General features: G+C 40.2%; 1 protein-coding gene across 2 annotated transcripts in view; it reads right to left on the bottom strand.

Moving 5' to 3' along the window:
* Positions 1 to 2,816: 2,816 nt before the first annotated feature.
* TXLNB (taxilin beta) overlaps positions 2,817 to 26,387 on the bottom strand; it is a 35,186-nt gene continuing 11,615 nt past the window's right edge. For both annotated transcript variants that reach the window (XM_042445835.1, XM_042445836.1), the window contains 8 exons: positions 25,904 to 25,995; positions 22,301 to 22,471; positions 17,382 to 17,576; positions 16,312 to 16,431; positions 10,872 to 10,946; positions 10,252 to 10,344; positions 9,137 to 9,232; positions 2,817 to 6,049 (listed from right to left, as the gene is read on the bottom strand). In XM_042445835.1, coding sequence (XP_042301769.1) covers positions 5,450 to 6,049; positions 9,137 to 9,232; positions 10,252 to 10,344; positions 10,872 to 10,946; positions 16,312 to 16,431; positions 17,382 to 17,576; positions 22,301 to 22,471; positions 25,904 to 25,995 — 1,442 coding nt within the window. In that variant the 3' untranslated portion in view covers positions 2,817 to 5,449. The remainder of the gene's footprint in view (positions 6,050 to 9,136; positions 9,233 to 10,251; positions 10,345 to 10,871; positions 10,947 to 16,311; positions 16,432 to 17,381; positions 17,577 to 22,300; positions 22,472 to 25,903; positions 25,996 to 26,387) is intronic.

Here is a 26,387-nt window from a genome sequence, read left to right as displayed (position 1 = left end):
CAAGGCTGCATGTCATGAGTGTTGACTGTCCCTTATAGCTATTTTGAAAATCTGGCAACACTAATAGGAACACTTGTGTCATCATACTTTATTCCATGCTTTCAGTACAACACACTAGCAGAACAACTCTTGTTTGGGAGCCAGTGTGATATACTGGTTAGTGTGTGTTGAACTCTTGATCCTGATCCAAATGCTTTTTGCTTTGAAATAATATTCACAATTATTCATTTCCAGGTTTAAATAGGTTTACTGATGGAAAATGCCAACAAGAATACTAGAGTAGCAAGATTTTTGTGCAGTTTTTCCCCAGTATTCAAATATGCTGGTAAGTGTTGTGGAAGAATTATGGTGAGGAGAAAAACATATGGCATTTTTGTGTGAAAGAAACGTATTTTCTGCACTAAATGCCATGTATTTTTCTCCCCACGATAAATGCCTCCACAGCACTTTGGAATGTTCAAATCCAGGAAAAATATTATAGAGTAATATTTATTTTCTCACTCAGTGGGAAGAAAATTACAGCAGTTATTTGTTCTTCCACATGTAGCCAAAATAGTTAAGGATATACATGCCTAGTGGTCTGTAGCGCAGTCTTTGCAAGAAAAAAATATATCTGGAAATAGTGTGCAGAATAACAAAAATTATTTGCCTTTAGCACACATGTGCTTCGTAATTTCCTTCCTTCTTTATTTGCATCTCTTTCAACATCACCACCTCCTTCCCTCTCTTTTTCGGTCTTGTAGATACTAGTGGAAATGTTTTATACATTCTGTTTTATAGTCTTTCTCCTTTTTTTTCTTCAGCCGTGGGTAGTGCATTTGGGGGACAATTGAACCTGATGTTCCTCCAATATCTAGTGGTGTAATCACACCTATAGATTTATCGTTGTTAATTCCTGATACTTCGTGTACAATACTGCAGTATAGACACAGAAGGAAAGGAATTTTCATTGGCTAAATACAAGGGAGGAACATTAATTCAAACAGTGAGAGAGGGTGTGAATAGAATTGCATTGTGTATGTACCATCCCACTTCTGTCAGTCATTTCTTTATTCATAAGGCAACCAAAGGTATAGCATAATATGGCATACCTGAAGTAGGAATCCAGTCTGCACATGTACTGGATTGTGAAGGGTGTTACCTTCACAGGTTAGGGTTTACTTTATATAGTAAGGAGTTACCTTTCCAATAATAGTGCTCACATGTGTGCACATGCATCCTACATGATGCTTGGAGAAAGGAAGGAAGGTCAAACTGGTTAAAAAGAGGGAGGGGGTCATGATAGGAACTAGCCAACTAGCCAAGGAAGACAGTCAGTCCTCCGAATCCATGGATTCTACATCCATGGATTCAACCATACACAGCCTGAAAACAATCAAAATATATAAATCCAAAAGGCAAAGCTTGATTTTGCCATTTTACTACGTCATTGTATATAATGAGACTTGAGCACCCACACATTTTGGAATCACCAGGGGGTTCTGGAACCAAACCCCAGTGGATACCAAAGCCCACTGTACTACTGTTTGATAGCTGTGTCCATCCTACTCTCTCCATACAAGATTTTTCAAAAGAAATGCATTATTTCGAATGGACATACAGTGGCCCCTTGTTATCCACTGGGGTTTGGTTCCAAGACCCCCCATGGATAACAAAATCAGTAGGTGCTCAAGTCCCATTAAATACAATGGCATAGCAAAATGGTTTGCTATTTGGTAGTTATCCTTTCTTAGAATATTTTCAAGCCATGGATGCTTGAATCCGTTGATAAAAAAAATCAGTGTATAAGGAGGGCCAACTGTATATATAAATATCTCTGTAGGGTTCAAGGGTAGTGCATCCTTCTTGGATAGTTGCAAAGACAAATAAGTTTGACATCAAAAGAATCCCTCCCCTTTGGAATATTGACATTCTGGTACCTAGCAGAATCCACCATGGATTTTGCTGGTGACTCTGAACAAGAGCATCTATTTTTCTGGAACCGTACTCAGTTGTCAAAACCTCTGTATGTAGATTATTCCCACCATGACTGTATGTTTGCTACTGCTGTTTCCCTTTCATTTCTGCACTGCAGATGTGTTCACTGAATCACAGACCTCTGGTACAGACTTGCGGTCCATCAATCATACACTTGGCTTGTCAGATGGATTCTACCTGGATATTGTGGTGGATGGGAATATGAACAAAACAAGAGAGAAAAGAGTTCATTTACGTCACCGTGTAGCACATTTCCTTACACCATTGCACTCTTGCTTTGTAAATGACTTTGGATAACCACCAGCTCTTTCACACCCAGTAATGTTCTCTGACATAAATCAAGATATATTTGTTTAGAGTTTCAGCTTAATTGCCTGTTGCTTAATATTAAGAGCAAGTCTATTCCTGTTTGCTCCTATCTAGTAGATGTGTCCTCAAACTGGTTCAACTGTCCTTCTTGAAAAAAAACTGGAAGAACTGGAACAAGTCCAGCTGTACAGAGAATTAATCAAGGACAATTGATATTATTTAAGGGGTGAGAGATCATGAGAACTGTGACCTGAGGGGGTTGATGGTTCAGATCTCTTCATTTAAGACCTAAGCAGATGACCTTTGGCAAGCCATTAATCTGAATCTAACATAGAAAAATAATCTCAGCCCATTTTATTGGTTGATTGTCCTCATTACTGAAATCACATATGGTTTGCAATTTCGACTATTCTACAAGGCTTCATTAAAGCTGATTATTTTTAACCCTAAAGGAAATTTCTATCCAGAACTCCCATTAAAACTCAGACCTATTATCTAATAAAAGAAAGAGACCAAGAAATCAACAAAAGTAGCAGCTATAGAATCTGTATTAACTCAATATTCAAAATATTAATAAGGCAATAAACAAAAATGTAATGATCCAATTCAGGTTGTAATTCTGCAGCTGCAATACATTCACTTCTAAAAGTAAGTTCAATAGATACGAGTATACTTAAGCAGCCCATTCAGTGTCCCATTCCAACTTTGATTCAGTAGATCTTAATGACAAAATAATGTGTTGGACTGAAACTAAAAATGTTTAAATAATTATAGTACAAACAAGGTAAAATATTGAAAACAAGGCACATCAGTAAGTATGCTAGAAGAATGTCTTTATAGTATAATACAAGACCTGGAACACAAAGATAGGAAATACAAGCACAGGTGTTCTATTTTTGCATAAAGGATTTTAACAATTAGTGTCCTTCTTGGAAAAAAAAATACCCATTATACTACAAAGCAAAAGATTAAATAGTGCAGCTATTTTGAGAATTGCCTGTTCTCATATTTTGTTTTAAGCCCAAGATCTTGGGAAGTCCAATGATTTTCACTTTCAACAATTTTACGTATTGTGTTCTTTGACATGTGGTTTGATCTTAAGAGCAGAATACAAACTCTTAGAAAAGAACTGCCAGGGCCCATCCTCTTGGGTCAGTACCACCTCTAAAAGCCTGTGAAGGATAATTTATTTGAAAGCCGTTCTCACCTCAAAAACACTTCTCATGTGTAAAGCTGATATAGGCATGAGGATTTGTTTTAGATAAGCAGGAACATTTTCAAACACAACCTGAGGAACCACTGGAAAAAATCACTAGCTGCAGCTCCTGTCAGGTCAATGTGTTCTCTGTTTGAAATGCTAAAGAAGTTGTGAATAGTCTCCTGTTTGAAGTAATTAACTCCACAGTCCTCAAAAGTTAGGTGAGAAGGAGTTCCCTTGATTTCAATTCATCCATATTTCAAATGTGTGTACTTAGCTATTCCATCCTTAGTAACTTGCATAGTAAAATCAGTATATTTCTTTTTTCTCAAAAATGTAGCAAACTTTTCAGTTTGGTGCTAACTCACTGGTTAACATGCACTTTTGCATCAGGAACAGGGCAATAAATAGCATTTGGCTGGACTCCTATAGGGCAGTTACAAATGTGTAACCTGCATTTACACTTTTGTGACAGCTACGTGTTCCTGATCTGTACAGAGTCCCTAGGTTTAGGGGCTATGTAGGGACCATGAAAATCTCCTAAATTTCCAGTTAGTAGGAAGCAGCCGCCACAATCAATGGAGGTCTGTTCCCCTGTCAACCAGGAAGCAGCTGGCTGTTGTTCCCAATCCCATCCCTATGCGAGCAATCCCTGGCATGAGAGGAAATTTTGACAAGTATCTTGCCTGTCACAATGGGGATCTCATGAGAGCGGGTGAAAATGGCAGCTAGTGACAACCTGAGTGCCTGGAATACAGACCTCCATCAACCATGGCAGCTGCTTCCCAGTTAGTGGAAATTTGGGAAGACGGTGGAGGTGAAATTCACTGTTAATTACGCGGCTTACATATATAAGGTTATCGCACGGCACTCGGAGGAACGGGAACAGAATGGAATGGAAGGGAATGGAAAGGAAGGGGAGGAAACGTGTGCTACTGCACGGGAGAATGCCACCGATGCCACCAGGAGTCTCCAAACCATTCCCCAGCTGTTCCACAGCAGCCGATTTTGAAGAACGGTTCAAAATTGTCCTTCAAAATCACCTGCCATGGAATGATTGGGGAACCATTTGGGGACTCCCAGCGGCATCGGCAGTGTTCTCCCGTGCAGTAACACACATTTCCCCCCTCTTCTGTTCCCTTCTGTTCCCGTTCCTCTGAGTGCTATGTGATAAGCCAAATACATAAAGAACATATAGGATTCCAGCCATCATCTTTACTTATTTTGTTTGTTTTGGTATCTCACTCTTTGGGACTAACACACTTTATTAACTTAGGTTAAACATAGATTCTTCTTTGTAAGAAAAAGGGTACTGGATTGGTGTTGGGTGGAATTCAAAAGGATCAGTGCCTCAGAGATATACATGTTACTGATTGAAGTCAGGTGAGCAAGTCTGAAAGATCAGAGACAAAAATGATAACCCTAGCAGAATTATTCTTTATGCACATACAGAGCAATTTCGACTGCCTGTTTTTGTCACACTGTGCCTTATTTCCCTTGCCCCTACTTTTATTAGACTTAAACTGTTCTGTCATGGCTTTTCAGCTTCTGTTGCCACAAAGACATAGGGGTCCCTCTTCTCCCACAGTATTTTGTCCTGTATTTAAAATGATTTTTTGCTGTTAAACATGTACGAGCAGCTTGTGCTTTCGAGTGCAGACTGAATTAAAATCGCTCTTAAAGTAGGAATATTAATTTTTTGAATGTGCTTTTGAGGTCATTGTGGAGGCCTTGCCTCTTTCTTACACAGAAGGAAAATGTTTGGATTTGATGAGATGAGGAACAAAAATATACACTGAAATTCTATCTTAAATGTTATGAGACAATACACAGAGGCAAGATGGACTTCATGAGCCTGCAGAGCAAATCTGTGAAGATTGTTCAAGCCACATAATTGCTTTAAAAAGAAAGAACAAGATAATGCCATATTGAAAGAAACATGCCCTTACTTGACTACATCCTTCACTAATCAACTCCTTCCATGTCAGCATCTAGTAACTTTAACACTGTATGATCTTGAGCTTGTTGTTCTGTTGTGTCCACTTCGTGTTCCTTTGCTTTAGGCATGGATGTTTCTGGCTGTATGGAACAATTCCCAGTATCTTGAGCCACATGAGAAGGGAGAATGGGCTCTGAGGGACAAACTGGACTGCATGTTTGCAGATCTTGTGGTTCTTCAGCTATATCTTTGTCAGAGGTTACTATGGGTATTTCCCCATGATGGGTCACCATGAAGGCTGCAGCCAGATCTTTCAGGATATTCCCATTAGTGGCAGATAGCTCAGCAGCCACTGTGTCTGTTGCACAGCAGCTTGCGGCAGCCTCCTTTTTGAAGCTGGGTTCTGTTCCACTCTGTATTTTTTCTCCTTCTCCTTCTCCTTCTCCTTCTCCTTCCCCTTCCCCTTCTTCTTCCTCCTCCTCTTCCTCCTTTTTTTCTTCAGGGAACTGTGCATCTTTTATTTTTTTGTACAATATATTCCTTTCATCCTGCAGAGCTCTGCAGAGATTCTCTAACCTCTGAATTTTTACTACGAAGCATTCGTATTCCTTGGCCCTCATGGCTTTCTGTGTGGGAAAAAAAAAAGGAAATTGTGTGAAGGCTGAAAAGATGATATGTGACATAGAAAATCTCAGGGGCCACATTATTCCTCTATTTTTGCTTTTTTTTTTAAAGAGCACTTTTTGAAAAGTGGCCTGAGGAGAATGCCATTGGCTTGGCTATTTGTACAAAGCATTGTAGATATCACAGGTATTTGGAGCCTGTTTACACCATGTAGTTATAGCAGTCTGATTCCATTTTTATTGCCACAGTTGCATCCTATGGAATACTGGAATTTGTAATTTGGTCAGAGGCATTAGAAGAGCCTTGTGGCTGAGAATGTTAAAAGGACCCTTCTTTACACTACAAGAGTCTAGGATTTGATAGGCTAGAACCATGGCATTTAAAGTGGAATAACAGTGCTATAATTCTATAGTGTGACTGGACCCCTGAGTGTCCAATGACCTGAAGTCTTTATTTGCAACCATACATCTAGGGAGCTAGTCACATTTTGCTGCAGTCGTGTTCTAAATCTCATTGCTAGCCCCAATTGGAACAGGCCTTTTAGTCTATGAGATTTATGTAAGTGTTGGTTTACCATTCTGTTGTTGAGTCAATGGATCTCCTCTAGCAGGAACTAGCAATTTGATAAAGACTAGTATTTACTGACGTGGTGCAAGATGTGCTCATGGGGAAGGGAATGAAAAAATCATAGCACATAATATATACTGCCAGATATGTGTGAAGCTATCAATGTTCTTTAACCAGGATTACATTTACAATAATTGATTATCCCCTTCAGCCTGGTGCTACCTTTCTCAACGAAAGTATTATGGATTGGGTCAAAGATCTAACCTCTGTGTTGGATTTTCAGAGTTTGGAGGGGCTGCCAGGGAGGAGAGGGTGGAGAATCTACTCCCACCAGCAAAGTCATCTGTTGACCTGTGGATGACCCCATGGATTTCATTGGATTTTCTTTGGCAAGCAATACTCAGAAATGGCTTTGTCACTTCCTTCCTTTGAAATATAGCCTACAGCATATGATATGCATTGGCAGTCTCTCATCTGTATGACCAGACCTACCCTGCTTAGCTTCCAGCAAAACTGCAAGTGTCTATATCTGATTCCAGTTCTAATAAAATAAAATAAAATAAAATAAAATACTTAAACACAAAATCATCTATGCAAATGATCATCTTTTTGTTTTGTATTCCACTACCATGTCTCTGTGGCTTCAAAATACTCTAAACATATGCCATTTTAAACTGGTGACTATGCTGTTTTATCTTAGACTCACTAGAGGCTTGGAAAAGTTACTGTTCTGGACAAGTCTCAGAACTGGTCAACTAACATGGTCCTGGTTTTCCTGGTTGGGAGATTCTGCATGTTGTAGTCCAAAAAAATACTTTCTAAACTCTGGCTTTATCTGTTTCCTTGGGCTCGTTCCCTCTATAATTTACAGCAAATTATGGCTGTCGTTCCCACTTGAAACCAGTCCTGATCCTTATTCGATTGAATTCTGTTGCGATAAAGCAGAGCAAACTCAAAAGACCCGGATTTTCCTGACAGTAGTTTGAAAGAGGTTATTTTGAAAAGAATCGATTCCGAAGAGTGTTCAATAAATGGGAATGACAGATCAGAACCACATCATTCTGGAGGGGTAGGGACTAATGGCAGAGGGGTGATTACCATCCCTCCCCAGCTTTTTGGAGATGTCACACTGCCAAAGTGCTGCCTTTCTGGTGTGACATACGGGTCTTTTTTCAAAAGAAATAAATAAAATTAATCGATGAATGGATAGAATGGTTTAGCAAGACCATTAAATAGTTTTGCTAGACCATTAAATCGACTCATTGATTAATTTTATTTTTTCAAAAAGCAAAACATTCTGTGTCCCCCTATCCTCCTCCTCCTCCTGGGTTCCTTCCTTCCTTCCTTCCTTCCTTCCTTCCTTCCTTCCTTCCTTCTTCCTCCTCCTCCTGAGTCCCAGGGTTGGTTGGTTGGTTCCTTCCTTCCTTGTCCCAGAGTCCATTCCTTCCTCCTCCTCTTCCTCCTCCAGGGTTCCTTCCTTCCTTCCTTCCTTCCTTCCTTCCTTCTTTCATCCCTCCCTTCCTCCTCCCAGGACCCATGATCCCTCCCTCCCTCCTAAAGAGAAGAATCGATTCATTACTTGCTAGACCAACAAATTGATTCTTTGATCGATTAATTTTTTTTTTAAAAAAAGCATCGCACAGCCCTGTCCTCATCCTCCTTTTGCCCTCCCATGCCTTGCCTTCACAGCCCCATCCTCGTCATCCTCCTCTTCCCCCTCCTCCCCTCCCCCCCCCCCCCCCCCCGCACAGACTTATCAAAAGGTGCCTGCCAGTGTCCTCCCCCCTTGAGCCTGGGCTGTTGCTTACATCACAGATGATTGACAGGGGATTTTGAAGTGGTGCTACTAGTGGAGATGACAATCATACCAAAAAAGAAGCAATTACACTGGGGCAAGGAAAAGATCCGGCTTCATAGTGAGAACGAGGGACCTTTTGTAACTGACTTCCAACACGGAACAAGGGTGAATCGGAAATCGGGTTATACTGCAAGTGGGAATGAGCCCCTTCAGTACTTGTTCTTCAGTTTGTGTTCTTGTCAGTTAATTCCTCACATGCCATAAAATATTATTCTTCCTTGCTCTGCTCCTCCATTTAGTAGATGCTGTTAATCAATCAATCAAGGTAGCTTTACAATTTATTCTCCCCAAGACATGTTGTAAAAATAGGCACTTATCATCATCTTGCCATTCTTAAAATCACTCTGAATGGATGGATAAGAAGTTGGAGAAAATATGTAAACACATTCTTATTCTGTGAAAACTCTACAATCAGAGTTTAGTATTGGTCCTTTATAGGACTACAGATCCCAGAATCTCTGAGCCAATATAACTACTGACCATGCAAAATGACAGTATATGGAACTTGTAGTCCCAAAAGTAACATTTCCATCCTCTATAATTCTAATTGTAGTGGTTTCACCAGAGTTTTTAGTAAACACATTTAAAGCTACCTTTATAGGAGTATATCTTTCAGATTTAATAACTGAAAAATTGTTCAGCGACAGTTGTACAGACTTCTCACCTCTTCAATCATATCCAATAAAGCTTTATTGCAGTTCTCAAATCTTGCTTTCCAGGTAGCGGTGTCCTTTTCCAGCTTTTTCATTTTCTTTGTCATCTATAGAAGCAAGAGAAATGTCTTAAAGAGGCACATTAAACTGGAAAAGATTTAAAAGTATTCTCAGCACTCTTCTCCAGCACATCTCAAATGAGCTGATTTTCTTCTTTTTCACTGTCCAGCTTGCGCATCCATCCATACATGGTGATGGGGAATACAATGGTATGGATGATTCTAACTTTAATGCTCAGTTGTATATCTCTACGCTTTACAATCTTGTCTAGTTCTTTCTTAGCTGCCCTTCCCATTCTTAGCCTTCTGATTTTTTTTGGCTGTAGTCTCCATTCTAATCAATGTTTGATCCAAGATACGGGAACTCTTTACTAGGTATTTAACAAAAGCATGGTAATAACTGGCATCGTGTTAGTGACATATGCATATGTAAGTATGGCTTAGGCATGTGCATGCCTCTTTTTGAATAAGGCACAGGAAACTATTTTGTAGCCCTTTGCATCCAGTCCAAAACCTCTCCAGGGAGCTGTTTTGCTCAGTCAGAGGGCACTGGGTCTGCTACTTACTGGTGGGGAATGGAGAGAGAAATGAGACAACTAAAAGGATGAAGTTGCAACTGGTCTCAGCTCCAGGGAAAGGAAAATGAGAATGAGGAAAAAATGGGAGGATAAACATTTTAATCTACAGTCTTCATTTTTTTTTTAAAAAAAAAAGTGAATTGGCATAATTTAGAAAGGCTCTGCAAACTTGAAAGAATTCACCAGCTTATAATCAAGTAGATCATCTGATCCTTGAATGGTTAGAAGGAAGAAGAGGTCTTGAGCAAAAACTATTCAGTTTTTTTTCTAAATGAACAGGGATTGGAAAGACATGAGATCTCAATAGGATATATTTTCTGAGTTTGGCTCTAAGATAGCCAGTCAAATCTCACAAGAAAATGATGGCTAGTTTTGATAGCTAGTTCCATAGTATAAAAGTCTTGAAATCAAAGCTAAAAGAATCTGAAGGAAATCCAACAGTCTCCTCTGTCCACATGGAGCGCCTCAAAAATAGACCTTAAAACTCACCTTATCCATCTCTTGCTTAAAACTGGCAAACACTTCATTGCTTTTTGTCAGAGTTTTCTGAAATTCCTCAAATCTCTCAGAATAAAGAGTAAGCTGCATTAAGAAGAAGAAATTTGGATTAGTCCCATGTTAATAGTTTTATTATAATGTTATTAACAGTGTACCTCCAAACCTTCAAATGATTTCAGGAAGCCAGTAAGATGGAAGAAACTATACAAGCAGCCTTGCTTACAGATGTGTTAAGGATACAACTCCTGCCATCCAATGGCGACTGGATGATGTGAGCTGAAGGACACTACACTGGAGAAGGCTGTGGTAAATGAATCTGGTAAATTCTTACTAGTGGAAGGGAAATAAGAAAAATAACAGCAGAGTAATGCAATTATAATTGATCACCAGTTTTTCAAATGTGTTAACTCAAGTGTTTGTTAAGATTCTACATACGTTGTGAATTGCTTCATGCAAGTATTTCTTGAATACTTAACACTTTTCTTATGTATGGCTGCAGACAGTATGCTGTGATGAATTGTGAAACACAATCACATAGGATTACCTAAATGTCTTCTATGTTTATGTGTCTATTACAGGAAATATTAGCAAATGAAAAATATATACTTTACCTGGGCCTGAAGAACTGTCTCTTGTTCCTTCAACATTTTTGCCTGAAGTTTCCACTCTGCAGCTTGGTTGAGTAGCTGGGTTTGGAATTGAACAGCAACAATCCACAATATTAAAATTGCACTTTATTTCAAAATAATCATTTTCTACTACTTATAGAAATTTTTATATGGCATGGTATCATCTGAAATACCCAGTGGAAATTCCACAGCAGGTAAGCACAAGGGCTTTCCCCATGGTTTTAGAAATGCAATGTGCTTTTAATGAATACTCTTCCTTTACTGAAGGCAAAAAACCAAGGATTAAAATAAAATCCTTTGGGGGAAATTACAGATTGGTTGTGTTCACCACTGTGAAACAAAAGGGTTGAATAGCCTGAGGGCCAAGTCAGGCTTCAGGCTAGTCATTAATCCTGCAAACTGTCTTTTCTTTGACACTGTTTAATATTTCATCAGGGCTATATTGTCACATATTTCAGCTAGGATGCTATGTTAGTCCTATGACAGGAAAAAAGCCAGTAACAAAACAAATGGATAAGGCCATTTGCAGGTAGCTGTGGCTTACAAATGTTTTCCTTCTCCAGTCTTACTGATGTCCTGTAATGGATGTGTCTAATACAGTTTTAAAGTTGTTATGCATTTGCAGGAGATACCCTATAATAGAGGCAATGACTCAAAGTAGTGTTTTTAATTAGTAAATCTAAAATAAACTCAAAACATGAATATACATTCTAGGATAAATTTCAGACTGAAAAATGGGTTATCCACATGCCAATGCTGGGATTTTATTAATAAAATATGAAGTACTAAATTCATAAAGATTACACAACTATTGGAGGTGGTTTTAAAATAAACAGGTCACTCTTATTTTCTCTTAGAATTACTGAAATGTCCAAAGAATCTTGTTAGATTGAGCTGCTTGAGCAAGGCTTCAAATAGCCTCGGGGGGGATTGTCCCCTTTTCGGTGAGCTTCCCTATCCAAACTTTGTACTCTAATTAAAGACAAGATGTAGGAAGTAACTGCTTTTGGGGGGAAAATTAGTCAATTTAGAACCAACATTTTATATCTACAAGCAACATTTTTCATTGCTGGAGAACGGCCCTCTGAAGTCAGCTTCAAGATATGTAAATTCTCCAAACTCAGATCAAGGCAAGATGCCAGTTACAGCGGCCCAAAGACTACCTGCATTTTTGGTGCCATTGGTGTTGAGAGCACACCTCCAAATGTGCTGATTTGGCAGGGACAGTTCCAATTAATCTGCTGTCATCCCAGTTTTTTAGTTGCTTTTAAAATTTCTCAATTTCTCTCTTCTCCTCCCTCTTACCCCCTTTGTGCTCAGCTTGCTATTATTGCTTCAAACTGGGTTAAAAGTGGCAAAGTAGTTTCTACTCAATTAATTAAAAAGGAGGGAGAGGAGGAGAGGGGTAGAATTTTGTCTTTCTCTGTAGATTAAAGCAAAAGCAAATTGCTACAGCCTCTTCTATTTTGTCTATTTTCCTCATTAACAACTTTTGCTATCATGACCACACTCTGATATTGCTTGCCCACACTCTGTGAAATGTTGGAGGGTATGTGACAGTAGATGCTGCTGCAGGAAGACAACCCAAAAGGTTCTAAACATGTAACTGAGGAAATTACTAAGCCCATTAGAGGCCTCAGGTCAGAATTACACATTATGATGAACATAGAGCTACTACTGAAAATAGAAATGCAGTGTCACAATCCCTTCCTTTATCTCATGTGGTAAATATAACAATTTCTGCATCTTGACATTGTTTTACAGGGCACTTCTCCTGTGGTGATGTCACCAGATAAAGATGTCTGGATATGGGGTGAATTGTACCACTTTGACAAGATGGAAGGCTAACTTCACTAGCGGCTCTAGTTTTTGAAAGCAATCTGATGTGTGATATTCAGAAGGCAAGTACACATGAAATAAATCTCACATCTCATTGTTTAGGAAGTCAGCTGTACTGTGACTCATGAAAACAACCAAGCTATCATGAGGTCATTGCAGCCACGTGAATAATAGAACTGCCTGCTTCTACATTAACTCTATGGCACATACGTCTTTCATGTTGGGCCCTGTGCTGCTGTCTTATCCACCCTCCTTGCTTAGTTTCCTCAAAGCCCAGGGTTGTGAAGACAAAGTGTGCTGGCATAAAGGTTCGGCGTTAGTGAAAATTGAACTTCTTCCTAATACTTTTTTTTTAAAGTGATAAACAGCAGAAAAATGATACTAGAATCTGCTTCCTGAAGAACAAAGCTAGTCTGGCAGCTGGACTAGTGGCAACAGTACCTTTGTGGACATGTGTATGTACTAGTTTGTAAAACCTGAATCTGAGCCTAGAACATAAGAATACCCTCCAACTTTCCCGATTTGGCAAGGACAATTCCAATTAATCCTCTATTGTCCCGTTTTTTCAGCTGCTTTTTAAATGTCCAAGTTTCTCTCTATTCTGCCCACTTCCCCCTTTGTTCTCACTTTATTTCAATTTCTGCAAACTGAGTTCCAAGTGCCAAAGCAGTTCGCATTTAATTACCTCAGCAGCAGGGAGAGGAGAGGAGCAGGATACCTGTAGGCTCTGGCAAAAGCAAAGTACTGCAACCTCTCCTAGTAGTTCTTCCTCATTAATATCTTTTACCATCTTGACTACATTCTGACGCTGCTTGGCCACATATGACCTGGTTTTCATCTGTGAAATGTGGAGTGGTGGTGGTTCCTCTACATCTCTTTCTCTAAATGGCAGGATAGCCCCCCAAGTCCACTGTTCTCTCTTCCAAATTGCTTCCTCTCACTCCTGATGTTTTGATCCAAAGACATTGCATATGTGGAAAACATCCAGTTTGCAGCAATTTATGTAAGCAGAAGACAAAAGAGGAAAGTGTGGCGCACACACACACACACACACACAGAGAGAGAGAGAGAGAGAGAGAGAGAGAGAGAGACTGGGACATTTTAAAAGCAGCTGAAAAATGGAATGGTAGAGGATTAATTGGGACTATCCTTGCCAGATTGGAGCTGTTGGAGGGTATGATGTAAAAAGTGTTGTGACTAATGAGGTTTTTTGTTGTTGTGGAAGGCTTGTGAGTTGCAGTCTGGGAAAAAAGGCTTTCTATTGACTGGCAATGAGCTTTCCACAAACTGCTGAAGAGCAGAGGGCCTGGAAGAACTCACAGTGTAAGTTGTAGATAAGAGCACATGGGATGCAAACCTTGCAGGAATAGCATCAAAATGCTATAGCCAGTGAGCCTATTTTGTAATCTGTCTGGATGGTAAAAAAAATGCCAGGGGCTTCTTTCTATCTGGATTGTCTTATTATTTGTTAAGCCAGGTTTTATCCCATTTCCAGACTCTTTTGCTCATTTCTACAACTAGCTTGCCCCAAGTTAGTCCACCTTTTAAATTTTGTCTACTCAACCCTCTGTGATGTCAGGAGAACCCACATCTCATGATGCCACAAAAGGATCTGCCACCTCATTTTGGCCTTGAAATATCAGGGAAAGGGATGCTGATGACCTGGCAAGCCTAAAAGGCTGACAGACGAGACAAGAGGATAGCAGGTCAGAACTAGGTATGTTAGGGAGCTATGGCTAAAGATCTGTTTTGATCATGATAATGTGATAATGATGGATAAAAATTAATAATAAAACAAAAAGCATTAAATGAAAGACTTTGGAATCTTTGATTAATAAAACAGGGAAAGGTAAATATTGGTAGATCTTGATGTGGGTATATCTCTGCCTCGATAACTGAGATATTAAGTTATATTTGATAACAGAAGGTATTGGGCTCTTGAAATGTGTGTGTGTGTGTATGTGTGTTACTCCTATCAATCAGATAGTGTCACAAGACTATTATTTTTGCTAGAAATCCTGGGGGGGGGGGCATTGGCAAAAGGTATGATTGTTACTGGAAAAGCACATTATAACATGCTGTAAAGATAATATGGAATACACTGAATGTTATCTTTTTGTAATACAACCACCACCACTATTTTCTCAGTTATACTGTTTAGTGCCAACAAGAACCAGTAAACAAACTGGTTTTGTCATGTCTCAAAAGGAAGCAAAAGAAAAGCTTCTCCAAGGCCACTGGGAGGCAGCAGAGCTATTCTGTTACAGATGCAAAAAGCTGAATAGAGACAGAGACCTTGCGTTAGTTGTTCAAGAGCTAAAAAAATGCCTTTTGAAATAAAGCAAAACACTTCTCATTAGAGTTATGTAAAAACCAAAGTGCTGCAGGAATTATAAACAATTATTTAAGCATTTCTTGGCTCCCCAAAATCCCTGGTCCAGTATTTGCACCTGTACCACTATTAATGGATCCTCTCCTTCATCCTGACCAACCCAGGCATCCAGAAAACCCTTGAAGGGGAGTGTACTAGAACCACAGAGTAAGAACTGGCAAGTGCTTTATGGAATTAGAAGCATTCAAACAGTCCAGTGTTTGCTGGCTTTTGGAAGATTCATGATGTGATGGCTGTAATTTCTGAGTGTCCCAGCATGCAGAGATATAACATAAGCCAGTTCAGTAGAGTCAGTGCTTTGACAAAAATTACTTCTCTTTGAAACACGACTCACAGAACACTTCAGCTAGCATGCTGGCTAGGGTATTCTGGGAATTGGAGTCCAGAACTTTTCCAAATTGTGCTTATAGTGAGTAAGAATGATTAGGCCAAACTAGAGAGATCCTGTTAGAGACAGCACCCAGTAATCACTAGATTGCATGTCTTTCTAAGAATTGAGACCTAGCAAGTATTCATGATATTTCTTGTTTGTTGGTCTCTTCTACTGTTGTGTTGTGGTGTATTTTGTTGTCTGACGTTTCCTCTCCCTTTTCCATGTCTGAAGAACACATAAAGAACCTGCCTCCATTAGATGTTATGAAGCCTTTTGTTTTGGTAAGTAAGCATATATCACTTTTGGCTCCCCCCCCCCCCTTTTTTTTTTTTTTTTTTACAAAGAAGACTAAGCCTGATTTATTTCTCTGCCTATGTGTGAGTGCTGGGGTGGGACTGGCTGATGCTCACCTTCTTGCAAATGCTAATTTACCTGGCTGTGAGATAGACTTCTATTTCTCACATTCTCCAACAGATCTGGGTTCACGTTATGTCTCATAATTTGAGAACTCACTGGGCGATTACACACCAGTTGCTCTCTCTCAAAGCTTTTGTCAGAAAAAAGCCACATGTATCCCTTGATTTTCCTGGAGTCAAAAATGGGGTATCATTGAGAAAAAGAAACATAGTTTTGTGTGGGAATGTCATATGCTTCCATATTATTATAGTGAAAATAGGATGGCCATCACGTAACCACTGTTGGGATGGGAAACCACTAAGAATTCATGAGTCTCAGTTTAGGCAGCCTAATTAAAATATGGAGGTAATATTTTAGAGGTGATCTTGGCTTACATATAAAAAAAGTAAAATGATAAGTACATATTCCTTCTCTCGCTGATGCCGCTCCTCTGCTTCTTTCATCACCTCTTGTGATTGTTCCAGCTTGGCATCCACCAGTTTTTGCTGAAGTTCCCTGTGCTTGAATATCTTATCAAGGTGCTGAAAGGGGGTGTAAAAGAAGGGTTATGTTATTTTTAGACACAGTGATTCTCAGTTCAGATACAGTGAAGTAAATGGGAAAAAATGGCTGCAATATTTGATTAAGGCTGCAATGCTTATGCAACACTGCATGGGAGTAAGCCTGAAACACCATGGGACTTATTTTTAAGAAAATATGTATAGGACTCTGATGTTAATATGCTAAGTTGTTTGAAATTGGTATTTAATTGGATACATATACTGATTATATCCCCAATAAACAATACTTAGATTAATGCCCTACACATTTGTGGTCTAAAAACAAGCACATAAGGTTAAGAGGATTTTTGGTTTACACCTGTTTGTTCCTTTATCCCTGCTTTTGACATTTATTTGTAATGAATGGAAAAGGGTTGTTCAGAAAGTACAACATGTATCTTTGCTGCTTTCTACTTTAAAGGGTTGCCTATAAATGCAATGAAAAAACTAAAGATCGCAGTGACTGATCTGAGCAACATTTTGTTGTTATGTGCCTTCAGATCGACTCAAACATATGGTGACTACAGTATATCAAGGGGTTTTCTTGGCAAGATTTGTTCAGAGGAGAATCACCAGAGCAAGTGACGTGCCCAAGATCACCCAGTACGTTTCATGGTCATGCTGGGATTTGAACCCTGGTCTCCAGAGCCATAGTCCAACACTCAAACCCTTATGTCACATTGGCTCCAGATGACGTTTACCATTGTTTTGCTCTAAGGCTGAGGGGGGTGATTTGCCTAAGGTTACACAGTGGGCTTCTATGGCTGAACAGGGATTCAAACTTGGATCTCCTAGAGTTTTAATCTAAGCACTGAAACCACTACACCATGCTGGTTCTCTTGAGACAATTTCGTTAGTCTTGGGCATTCTCCTCACTTCCCTTTCTCTTTGGGATGAAGTTGAGTTGCAGGGCAATCACATGGTTCTCTCACCTCCTCTCTGATTTCATACTGATCGATGATGCTTTTCAATTTTTCTGCCAGGTCAGTGTTTTCCTGGCACAACTTCATGTTCCTCTCACTTTGTTGCTCAATCTGGGCTTGGATATCATTCAGTGTGCCCTGGAAATGAATCGTGATCTCCTTCCTTTTTTCCTCTTCTTCTCTTGCCCGCTGGAGGGTCTCCTCCTGTAATGAAACATTTAATCAATTATAATGGTTTCCTTTCCCTAGATACAATGCAATTAGCATTCACTGGACCAGGGTTAGATGCAGCCTTATCAGAGAACGCTGGTGTCACACTTGGTGAATTTTAGATTCCATACTGTCTGAAATAGAAGCATGGAGAAGGAGGTTGCTGCTGATTTTTTTTAATGGTCATGGCTCCTGGGCTTGGCAGGCTAGCTCTCAGGACATAGATAGGAAGAGCTGTTTATGTATTCATCTGTGGGCCTTATCACACATGAAACAAGAGCTCCAATTCGAAGCGAGGGGGTAGCAGAGTCATTTCAGATCCAAGGGAATTCACATGATGCATTATCATACCTGAGAACTGAAATTGTGGTCTCTACTTGGGCAAAGCGGAGTGAGTGAACATTGTATTACCACACCAGAGAGATTCAATGATTCGAATTGGCACCCTTGCGCATGCTCAGTGGGGCTCTGGACGCTGTCATCCTTCCCTGCCCCCTCCTTAGCTGTCATCCTTCATCGGGGTGAAGGAGGAAGCAGGGGATGATGGGACAGGTCGCAGGGGGTTACTGGGGGTGAGATCAGGGTGATCTTCCACACCAGACCAATTCGAAGTGAAATCGAAGTGAGCTTGGAAACCATTTTTGTGAATTCGCTTGTTACCGAATTCACAGAAATGAGGAGTCACTGCAAATTGGCTGTGGATCCACCTCGGAATGACCCTCCATAGAAAGCAATCATGTCTGATAATACATCACATTATAACATGAATACGCATGGCTGGACCCGCAGTGACTCCGGATCTGAGCTGCAAAACCCCTTGTGTCTCTTGCTCTCACTCAAGCGCTTGGGATGTGTAACAGCAATTAAATCAAACCAAACAGAGACACACCAAGTGTAGCTGGGAAAAACTCAGCTTATAAAGGCAGGCAAGGTTTTCTTATATTTTAATTTCCTAGTGCTGCTCATCATCTGTTTCAGTTGTTAGACGTAAAAATCCTGCACACCCTTACTAGGGAGAAAATCTGACTGAACACAGTAGGGCTTACTGTTCAGTAAAAGCATACACACTGTTGTTATGGTATTGTTTGGGTGGCTGTTTTTTAGCACTTGAATTATTGTATGGTGACTGTGTCAAAGGTTACAAACCCCCTTGAGGAGGATTAAGGTTAAAAGGTATGCTAAATATATTTAAACACATATAAACATGAAAGAACTAATGAAACATCTAGAGAAAATAAGGCTATCAATTTCGGCTACTTGTTCTGAAGGCTATGCAGTACCTCCAGGATCAGGCTGCCAGTGGCTTCAATGTCAGTAGGAGGTCACTGAAGTCTACTCTGGATTTTTGCTCTGGATTTCAGTCCAAACTGCAAAGGAGCTATCCAAGATGTCTTTATCAGATTAAAATCCATTCATTGCCTGACTGCCCCTGGAGGCACTAACCACCACTGGTACTGGCAGCATGCCTCTGAATAAGAAAGGCAGGAAAGCAACTATATTCCTCATGCCCTGCTTGTGCAGTTACCCCTCATTTCTGTTAGTTTGCAATGATATCTTATGACTTTAAACAGACAAAGTCCAGAGGCCAGGAAAAAACCAATGTTTTCTATAATTTGGTAACTCCTAGCATCCATGGCCCTGCTAGCTGGGGGTTGGGGTGGGGGGATTCTTGTATTTGTAGTAAAAACAAGTAGCAGCAGCAGCGGCAACTTTTCTGAACCCTGGTAAAGACAAGTTAAGTACATACTATGCTGAATGTCTATGTGACATTTTACTAGCATTCCCGTGGTCTATAGCCTAATCCAAGCTCTCTCTCACCCCACCCCCACCTTCTCTCAGTAACACTTGCACAACTACAGTACTTGCTCTCAGAGCTCCAGGCACTGAAAAGTTCTGTTGATTGTTCTCTATGGTTTAAGCCTAATGGAAAGAAAAAAATACAAGATAATTTTTTAAAAAAATCTCATGAATCTTTTCACACCTTTATAAGCTCTCTCTCTCGGGTATCATATCATAACTTGACTGGGAGAGTAAAGGCTAAATTTGTCCCAGACAGAGAGAAGGGGAGCAGCTCATCCTTCTCAACTTCAAGTTGAGCCCATCCTTCTAAGATAGCCATGAGATCCTTTGTCTGTCAGTCTGAGTTTAATTATTGCAAAACCCTCTTTTCCTCATTTCACAATACCTCTCAAGGCCCCAGGCTATGGCTTTCTAGCAGCATCAGGGGAACAGCTCTTCTATTTGTTCATTCCACAGTCCTGCTATAACATTCAGCTGCTACCAACGCCATAGCTGGGATAGCTCCCACGGGATTCAGCCAGGTGTGGGGAAAAACAATCAAACCAGAGACTCATATTGTCCATGTGCCATCAGGCCTTGAAACTCCAAAGCACAATACATGGATTGAAATTTGAAACCATAGATTAGAAGTTCCCATTAGCACCCCTCAAAGACCTAAACTGTGAGCAAGAAAATGTGGCTGCAACCACCTTTTCTGCCACCTTGATTCACCCTGTACAACTCCTGCAAGTCCCATACCTCCTGAAAATTGCTTTTTTTTTTTTTTTTGCAGGGGCATTTTTCGGTCTAAAATTGAAAAAGAAGCTCAAACTACTTCAAAAGGTAAAGGTTTTGGTCGTCCTACCTCCCAACCCTCCAAGTACAGGTGAAAATGAAACTGGGAGTGAAGTCACATGACTTCCAGTTTCAGAGCCAATCAGTGGGTGCTTAAAAATACTCTGCAAAACACTGGTGCAACTGCCCACTCTAACTAAACCTGCTCAAATAACTTGCTGTATCAGATATGGCTGGCTGCGCTGGCTATGGGATTTTGGGAGCTGTCATCCAAAGAAGTAACTTTTCCACATTCTGCTCAGGTGCAAATGAAAGCACTCCAAGATGGCACCCATTTCCACACACGATCACTTGATATACCACAGACCATAATCCCTGTGTTTTGGGTTCAAGTAGTTTTAGAATACCACTGGAAATGTGGAGGGGAAATATTGAGGAAAAGAGGGCATACTGTGACCTGTGTCTAAACACTGGCATTTTTCTTTCCCCCTTATCTGATGTGTCTAAATTGTTGACCCACAGTGGCTCACAGATTCTTTTGCTGTCACATTTATTCAATCTGTTTAAGGCCCAGCAACTGGGTTCTGGAGAACTGAGCCTGGGTATGCAGCCCAGGAAGATTGTATGGATTTGAACACTTGTTTGCAGGCAGGGTTTGCATGGATTTCACTTCTGGGTAGGTACACTTTGAACTGAACTGTCCATGTATGGCTGATTAGTGAGGTAATATTCAAATTGAGAACATTTTTGTCTGAGCCTGCTCAATTTGCTTTGTCCTTGCTCTGAGCCCCTTAGCTTTGCTAGAAAATGCCTCATAAGACCCTTCATAAATTGGAATGTGAACCATATTTTCCCTGCCTCAATTAGAAAAGCCATAAGATATATAGCAAGAACATTTTCTATTCCCTTCTCTAATTATTTGTTGTTAACTGCCTTTGAATAGACCCCAATTCATGGTAACCCTATGTTTCAGACATCTCTGAGCCCCCATTTCTTCCACTGCTCTGCTCAGGTTCTGCAAATTCATATTTGTGACCTCAATTATAAAGTCTATCCATCTAGTGTGTGGTTTTCCTCTGCTTCCTTCACCAATCCTAGAATTATTGTCTTTTCTAATGTGTCATGCCTTCTCATGATGTAGCCAAAATACAACAGCCTCAATTTGATCATTTTGGCTTTCGGGGGGAATTCAGGCTTGACCCCCTTCAAGGACCCATTTGTTTGTTTTTTGGGCTGTCCGTGGTATCCTCAGCATATCTTCTCCAGCACTATATCTCAAATGAGTTGACACTTGGCCCACCATGGTTTTGACACTTGTGGTTTTGGTTATTTACGAGGTCAAGGCTGGGTGTGTGTGCACTCCTCCTTTCCAGGAGGGAGCAGCTGAGAAGGGTGCACGTGCCAACCCCACCCCTTCCCCAGGCACCAATCTGCCCAGGAAAAGGGAGAGGAAAGATCCATCCTGTTCCCTTTCCTGGGTGGAACAGTGCCTGGGGAAGGCAGGTACCTATCCACCCAGGAAAGAGGCTTGGAGAGGATGAACCCATTTCCTCCCCTTCTCCAGGTAGATGGATCCACCCCCTCCAAGCCTCCAAGGAGGGTGGGAGCCTGGAGGAGGCAGGCACCCATCTGCCCAGAAAGGCACAGGGAGCCAGTTAAGGGACTGGAAGACGGAGGAAAAGATTAGTGTGCACGCCTGCTTCTCTTCCTCCACCCATCCCTCCCTTTAACTGGTTTCCGTGGGGGGAGAGTTATTCATGGTTTTTCCACATTCATGGGGGTCTTGCACCCTTACCACCACGAAAGTGGAGGGTCAAGTGCATTTTATTCTTGTCTGCTTTTTTCACTGTGCAGCTTTCACATTATACCCAACATGAAAATTTCTATGTTAATGTACTTAAGAAAGGAGTACTTGGCCATCAGCAAAACGCAACAGAGTTAAACTGGCTTGAAATAGTGTAATGGCTTATTCCAAAGACCACTGAACTGTCATCTGTAGAGAATGCTTAGAAGACTTTGTTAAAGATGCTTAGCTGCTTCCTTTGCAGGACCATGGTTGCCAGACTTCCTGGATAAAGAACCAGGGCAATTTATTCAAGAGGTTAGGACTGTGAACATACTTTTTTTTAAAATATCAGTCTCACCTTCAGGGTTTTGTTGTGTCTTTGTAGCTCCCTGCAGAGACTTTCCAATTTGCTTCGGGCAAGGATGGCTCGGCTATGTTCGCTCTGCAACTGGTCCTTCTCTTTTATCAACTGTGCCTGCCTTTTCTGCAGACATTTTAACTTTTTCTGCTCAGTACGGTGTTCCTCCAACTGAAAGACATAGAGAAAAATATAAAGAGGCAAAGCAGCAAGAATATTTTCTCTACAATATATTTTTGTCACTTACAAAACTTCTATCACTCTTTCAGGACTGGCTTGAAATAGCTAAAATGGTTTCACTTTGATTTTAAACTTGTACAGTTGCTGACATAGTTGGTAAAAATGTTTCATGTAGAAATTTCTGACCTTTTTTTCATATGGGTCATATACGTTTAATGCGGACTACTACTTAAAGGGGTTTTAACTGATTAAGTATTATTTCTCTATATTTCACTTGTTTTTATTCTGTTTTTATGTTTTAATTTACTGTTTTTATATGAATTTTGACCACAGTTAGCCAACTTGATTGCTATATTTGGCAGAGAAACAGGATGTATAACGAATAAATGATATATTGCATTTCCAATCTTTTTGAAAAGATTCACATGGTTTCAGATGTTTGGCCAATCAGGGTTAACTAGGGCCTTTCAAAAGCAACCCTGCAAATTGACCATGAGCTTTCCATCCATCCAATTAGATGGTGTTGCCCTAGCATATAGCCTCTAACTGTCCAATCCTGATTAATCCTGTATCCTCCTACTTTTCAACTGGTTTGAAAATGTCAGTTTTTTATCCTCTTCCCACTTTCCCTCTTTGCTCTCAGCTTACTTCAATTGCTGCAGACTGAGTTGAAAGTGCTAAAATAGTCTGTATTCAACTCAGCACAAGGAAAGGACAGGGAGGGCGTGGGGGCAGAATCTTTACCTTCCAGGGGATTTAGACAAAAGCAAACTGCTGCAGCCTCTCCTAGTCTGTGTTTCTTTGCCATTCATAAATTCGCTATCTTGACCACACATCTGATGTTGCACGGCCACACACATCCTAGTTTCCATTTGTGAAATGTCGGAAGGTATGCTAGCAAGCAGTCTTGAAAAGTCATTTGTAAAATGGCCACTGAGGCCAAAAATCCTATTGGCAGGATTGGACAGATTCAGCCAGTTTAACTGCTTCAGGTCCTTCACTAGGGCCCCTGTCATGCCCAGCCTGTTGCTTCCAGAATTTCCCAATATTTCCACTTTCAACAATATTTTTTGTGCTTGAGAAACTGAATAAACTAGCTGTGATCAGGCTTTTAGTCACACTTAGAATTCGAAGGGCTGAAAACAAGTTCAAACATGAAGATCTATCTGCTGCTGTCTGTGGTGATTTCCATATTATTTATTCATTGAGTTTCTATGCTCTCATTTCCAGAACAGCTCAGATATGCATGCAAGGGACAGACCACTTTTAGAACTGCTCCAGGACTCCCAAATACCTTAATGCAGCCTTTCCTTTTGATAGTTCCAACTAAAGTAGAGCCATTAAATCAATTCTTGAATGGTGAACCAATACATATGTCAGTCCCATTGATTCATTGAGTCTGATCTAGTCAGGACTAGCAATACGATTCAGGATTGAGAATGGAATCTTATATCCACTTAACTCATAAACCTCATTGATCCTAGTGGCTTTTAAGCAGACATGGACAAGACTGGACAATAACTGTCATTGTTAGATAATAGTGATATTTACTTATCAAAAAGATGTCCCTTAGATAGTGCCTGTGACAGGGGTTGATAAATGCCCAGAATGGAGTAGGGGGATGTAACTGGCCTGGTTGCTTGTTCTTGTATTTATAACAACACCTTCTGAGGTAGAAACTAGCAGTAGCAATAAACATTTTCACCTACTAATGGCTGCACAAGACATAGCATGGCTTTTAATATTGGCAATTCTGCTCATGTAATGTCCTTGCCAGGAACTTTACTAGTTTCCTGGATATTCACTTTCTAAGTTCAGGCACTGTGCCATTAAGGAGATATCATTCTCATTTCTATCCTGACCACAGCATACTACAGTCACTCTGAGTAAAGAAAACCCCTTGTAAAGGTAGGTTTTTACTGGAGTATCTCTTAAAGCTGATAGCACCAAAGGAAATTTCTCCGAATTAAATATATGTTGGCCAAAGGAAATAGGAAGTCTCATCCAAGTGTGCTTGCTGCAACTTGATGCCCTAACCAGTCTCTTCAGAATAGGTCATCCATTTGTCCCCACCTCATATCCTGACTTAGAACTAGTACTGGGATGTGGCACAGAGATGCAAATATTGGACTGCATCCATATCACACAGTTATAGTAGTTTGATACTACTTAACATCTGTGCCTCCATCCTATGGAATCCTGAGATTTGTAGTTTGGTGAGATGCTTAAAACTTTGCTGCCAGGAAATTGTACTGCTGTTGTAGAGATGTAGCACAGATTCACTCATAGTTATGAGGCAGCAACTAGGAGATTACTGTTCAATCTTTTAATCCACATTGAGCAAAGAATGAAGGCATCGGAGAGTCACCTACCCATTATGTACCCTCCAATTCCTTTGTCCAAACCTCTCACCTTCAACTGCCTTCTTAACTAGGATTCCTGAACAGTATTTATGTCAGTGTTACTCAGCACTGTGGTCTAAACACCAGTACGATTCCTCAAGCTATCACATGCTGATCTGAAGGTGAGTTTTCATGGAAATAAAATCACACATATATGATTACAACAGTTTGATACTGCTGATTTCATTCTTTGGAATCCTGGGATTTGAAGTCTGACAAGGTAGCAATAGCAAATACTTTACTATACCACTTATCAGTGAACTAGCACTCTCTAAGTGGTTTACAATGTGTAAGCCAATTGCCCCCAACAAGCTGGGTACTCATTTTACCTGACCTATGAAAAGATGGAAGGAGTGGACCTTAGAGCCCTGCCTGGGATTGAATTTACAAACTTGTGGCTGCAGTACAGTCAGTTAACCACTGCACCACCATGGCTCCAAGGCATACAGAATTCTTTGTGGGAGCACTTTAGTCAACTGTCCTGAACTATAGCAAAGGAGCTTGCTAGCAGAAAGCTCTAAGAAACTCAACAAACTGCAAATCCCAGGATTCCATAAGATTGAGCTATGGTAGTTGTGTAGTGTGTATACTATTCTGATGTCTGCATGCTTAATAGTGCAGAAGAGCTAGTGAGAAAGCTAGGAAAAACAGGCAGGAAAAAAGAGAAAAGGGTTGGGGGAGGTGGAGGTAGAGGGGAAAAAGTATCTAGCAGCATGTTTGAGACTTTTGTGGATATCAATCCACTTCTTCAGATGTACTAATGGAGTGATGTTAAAGCTATAGGTATTTAATACTGCAGCACGTTCTTCTGAAGAAGAGCTTTCTTTTTATGTTGGAACAAACATAGCTATCTCTTTCAAAAAGGCAGGAGAAGTCTATACTATACTTTAGCATTTTAAAGCCAAAGTATAATACTCTACGATGCACTATGGATCATATAAATACCTAAATAAATAAATAAATATACAGAGCATATTTGTAAGCAGTTTTTTATCCCACACCTTACAACTGCAATACTAACCAGCTCTGCATACTTCTTAAATAAAATGTCCAGCTTCTCTTCAGGAGTATTCAGCTTGTTCAAATGTTGCATCAGCAGGGTAGCTTCTTTCCCTAAAGGGAGCAATACAAAATTCATATAAAGCTGATTTTCACAGCGTATATTTCAAACCAGATTAAGATCTGTATGGGAGTGTACAAATATTGGTGATGTAAAAGTTTCATTTTAATTGTTTTTGCTTCTACATTTTGCAAGCATGCTGTATGGCATATTTCTGTTCAAATCTATTCCAGGTACTAATGAATTAAGATTTAGGATGATCTCCTATTGTATATTGCTGCAGTGGTTCTATTCTCACTTCTTTTATGAAAATGCAAAAGTGGTTATTAATATTATCTGCACTACTGCAGGAAGACACACTCTATATGGATCTGAGGAAGTAGGCTGAAGTCTACGAAAGCTTGTGCTAATAACTTCTTTCCTTCAGTTAGTCTCAAAGGTGCTA

This window comes from Sceloporus undulatus, chromosome 1, assembly GCF_019175285.1.
Source record: "Sceloporus undulatus isolate JIND9_A2432 ecotype Alabama chromosome 1, SceUnd_v1.1, whole genome shotgun sequence".
Classification (NCBI taxonomy): domain Eukaryota; kingdom Metazoa; phylum Chordata; class Lepidosauria; order Squamata; family Phrynosomatidae; genus Sceloporus; species Sceloporus undulatus.
This window is presented reverse-complemented; position numbering and strand designations above follow the sequence as displayed.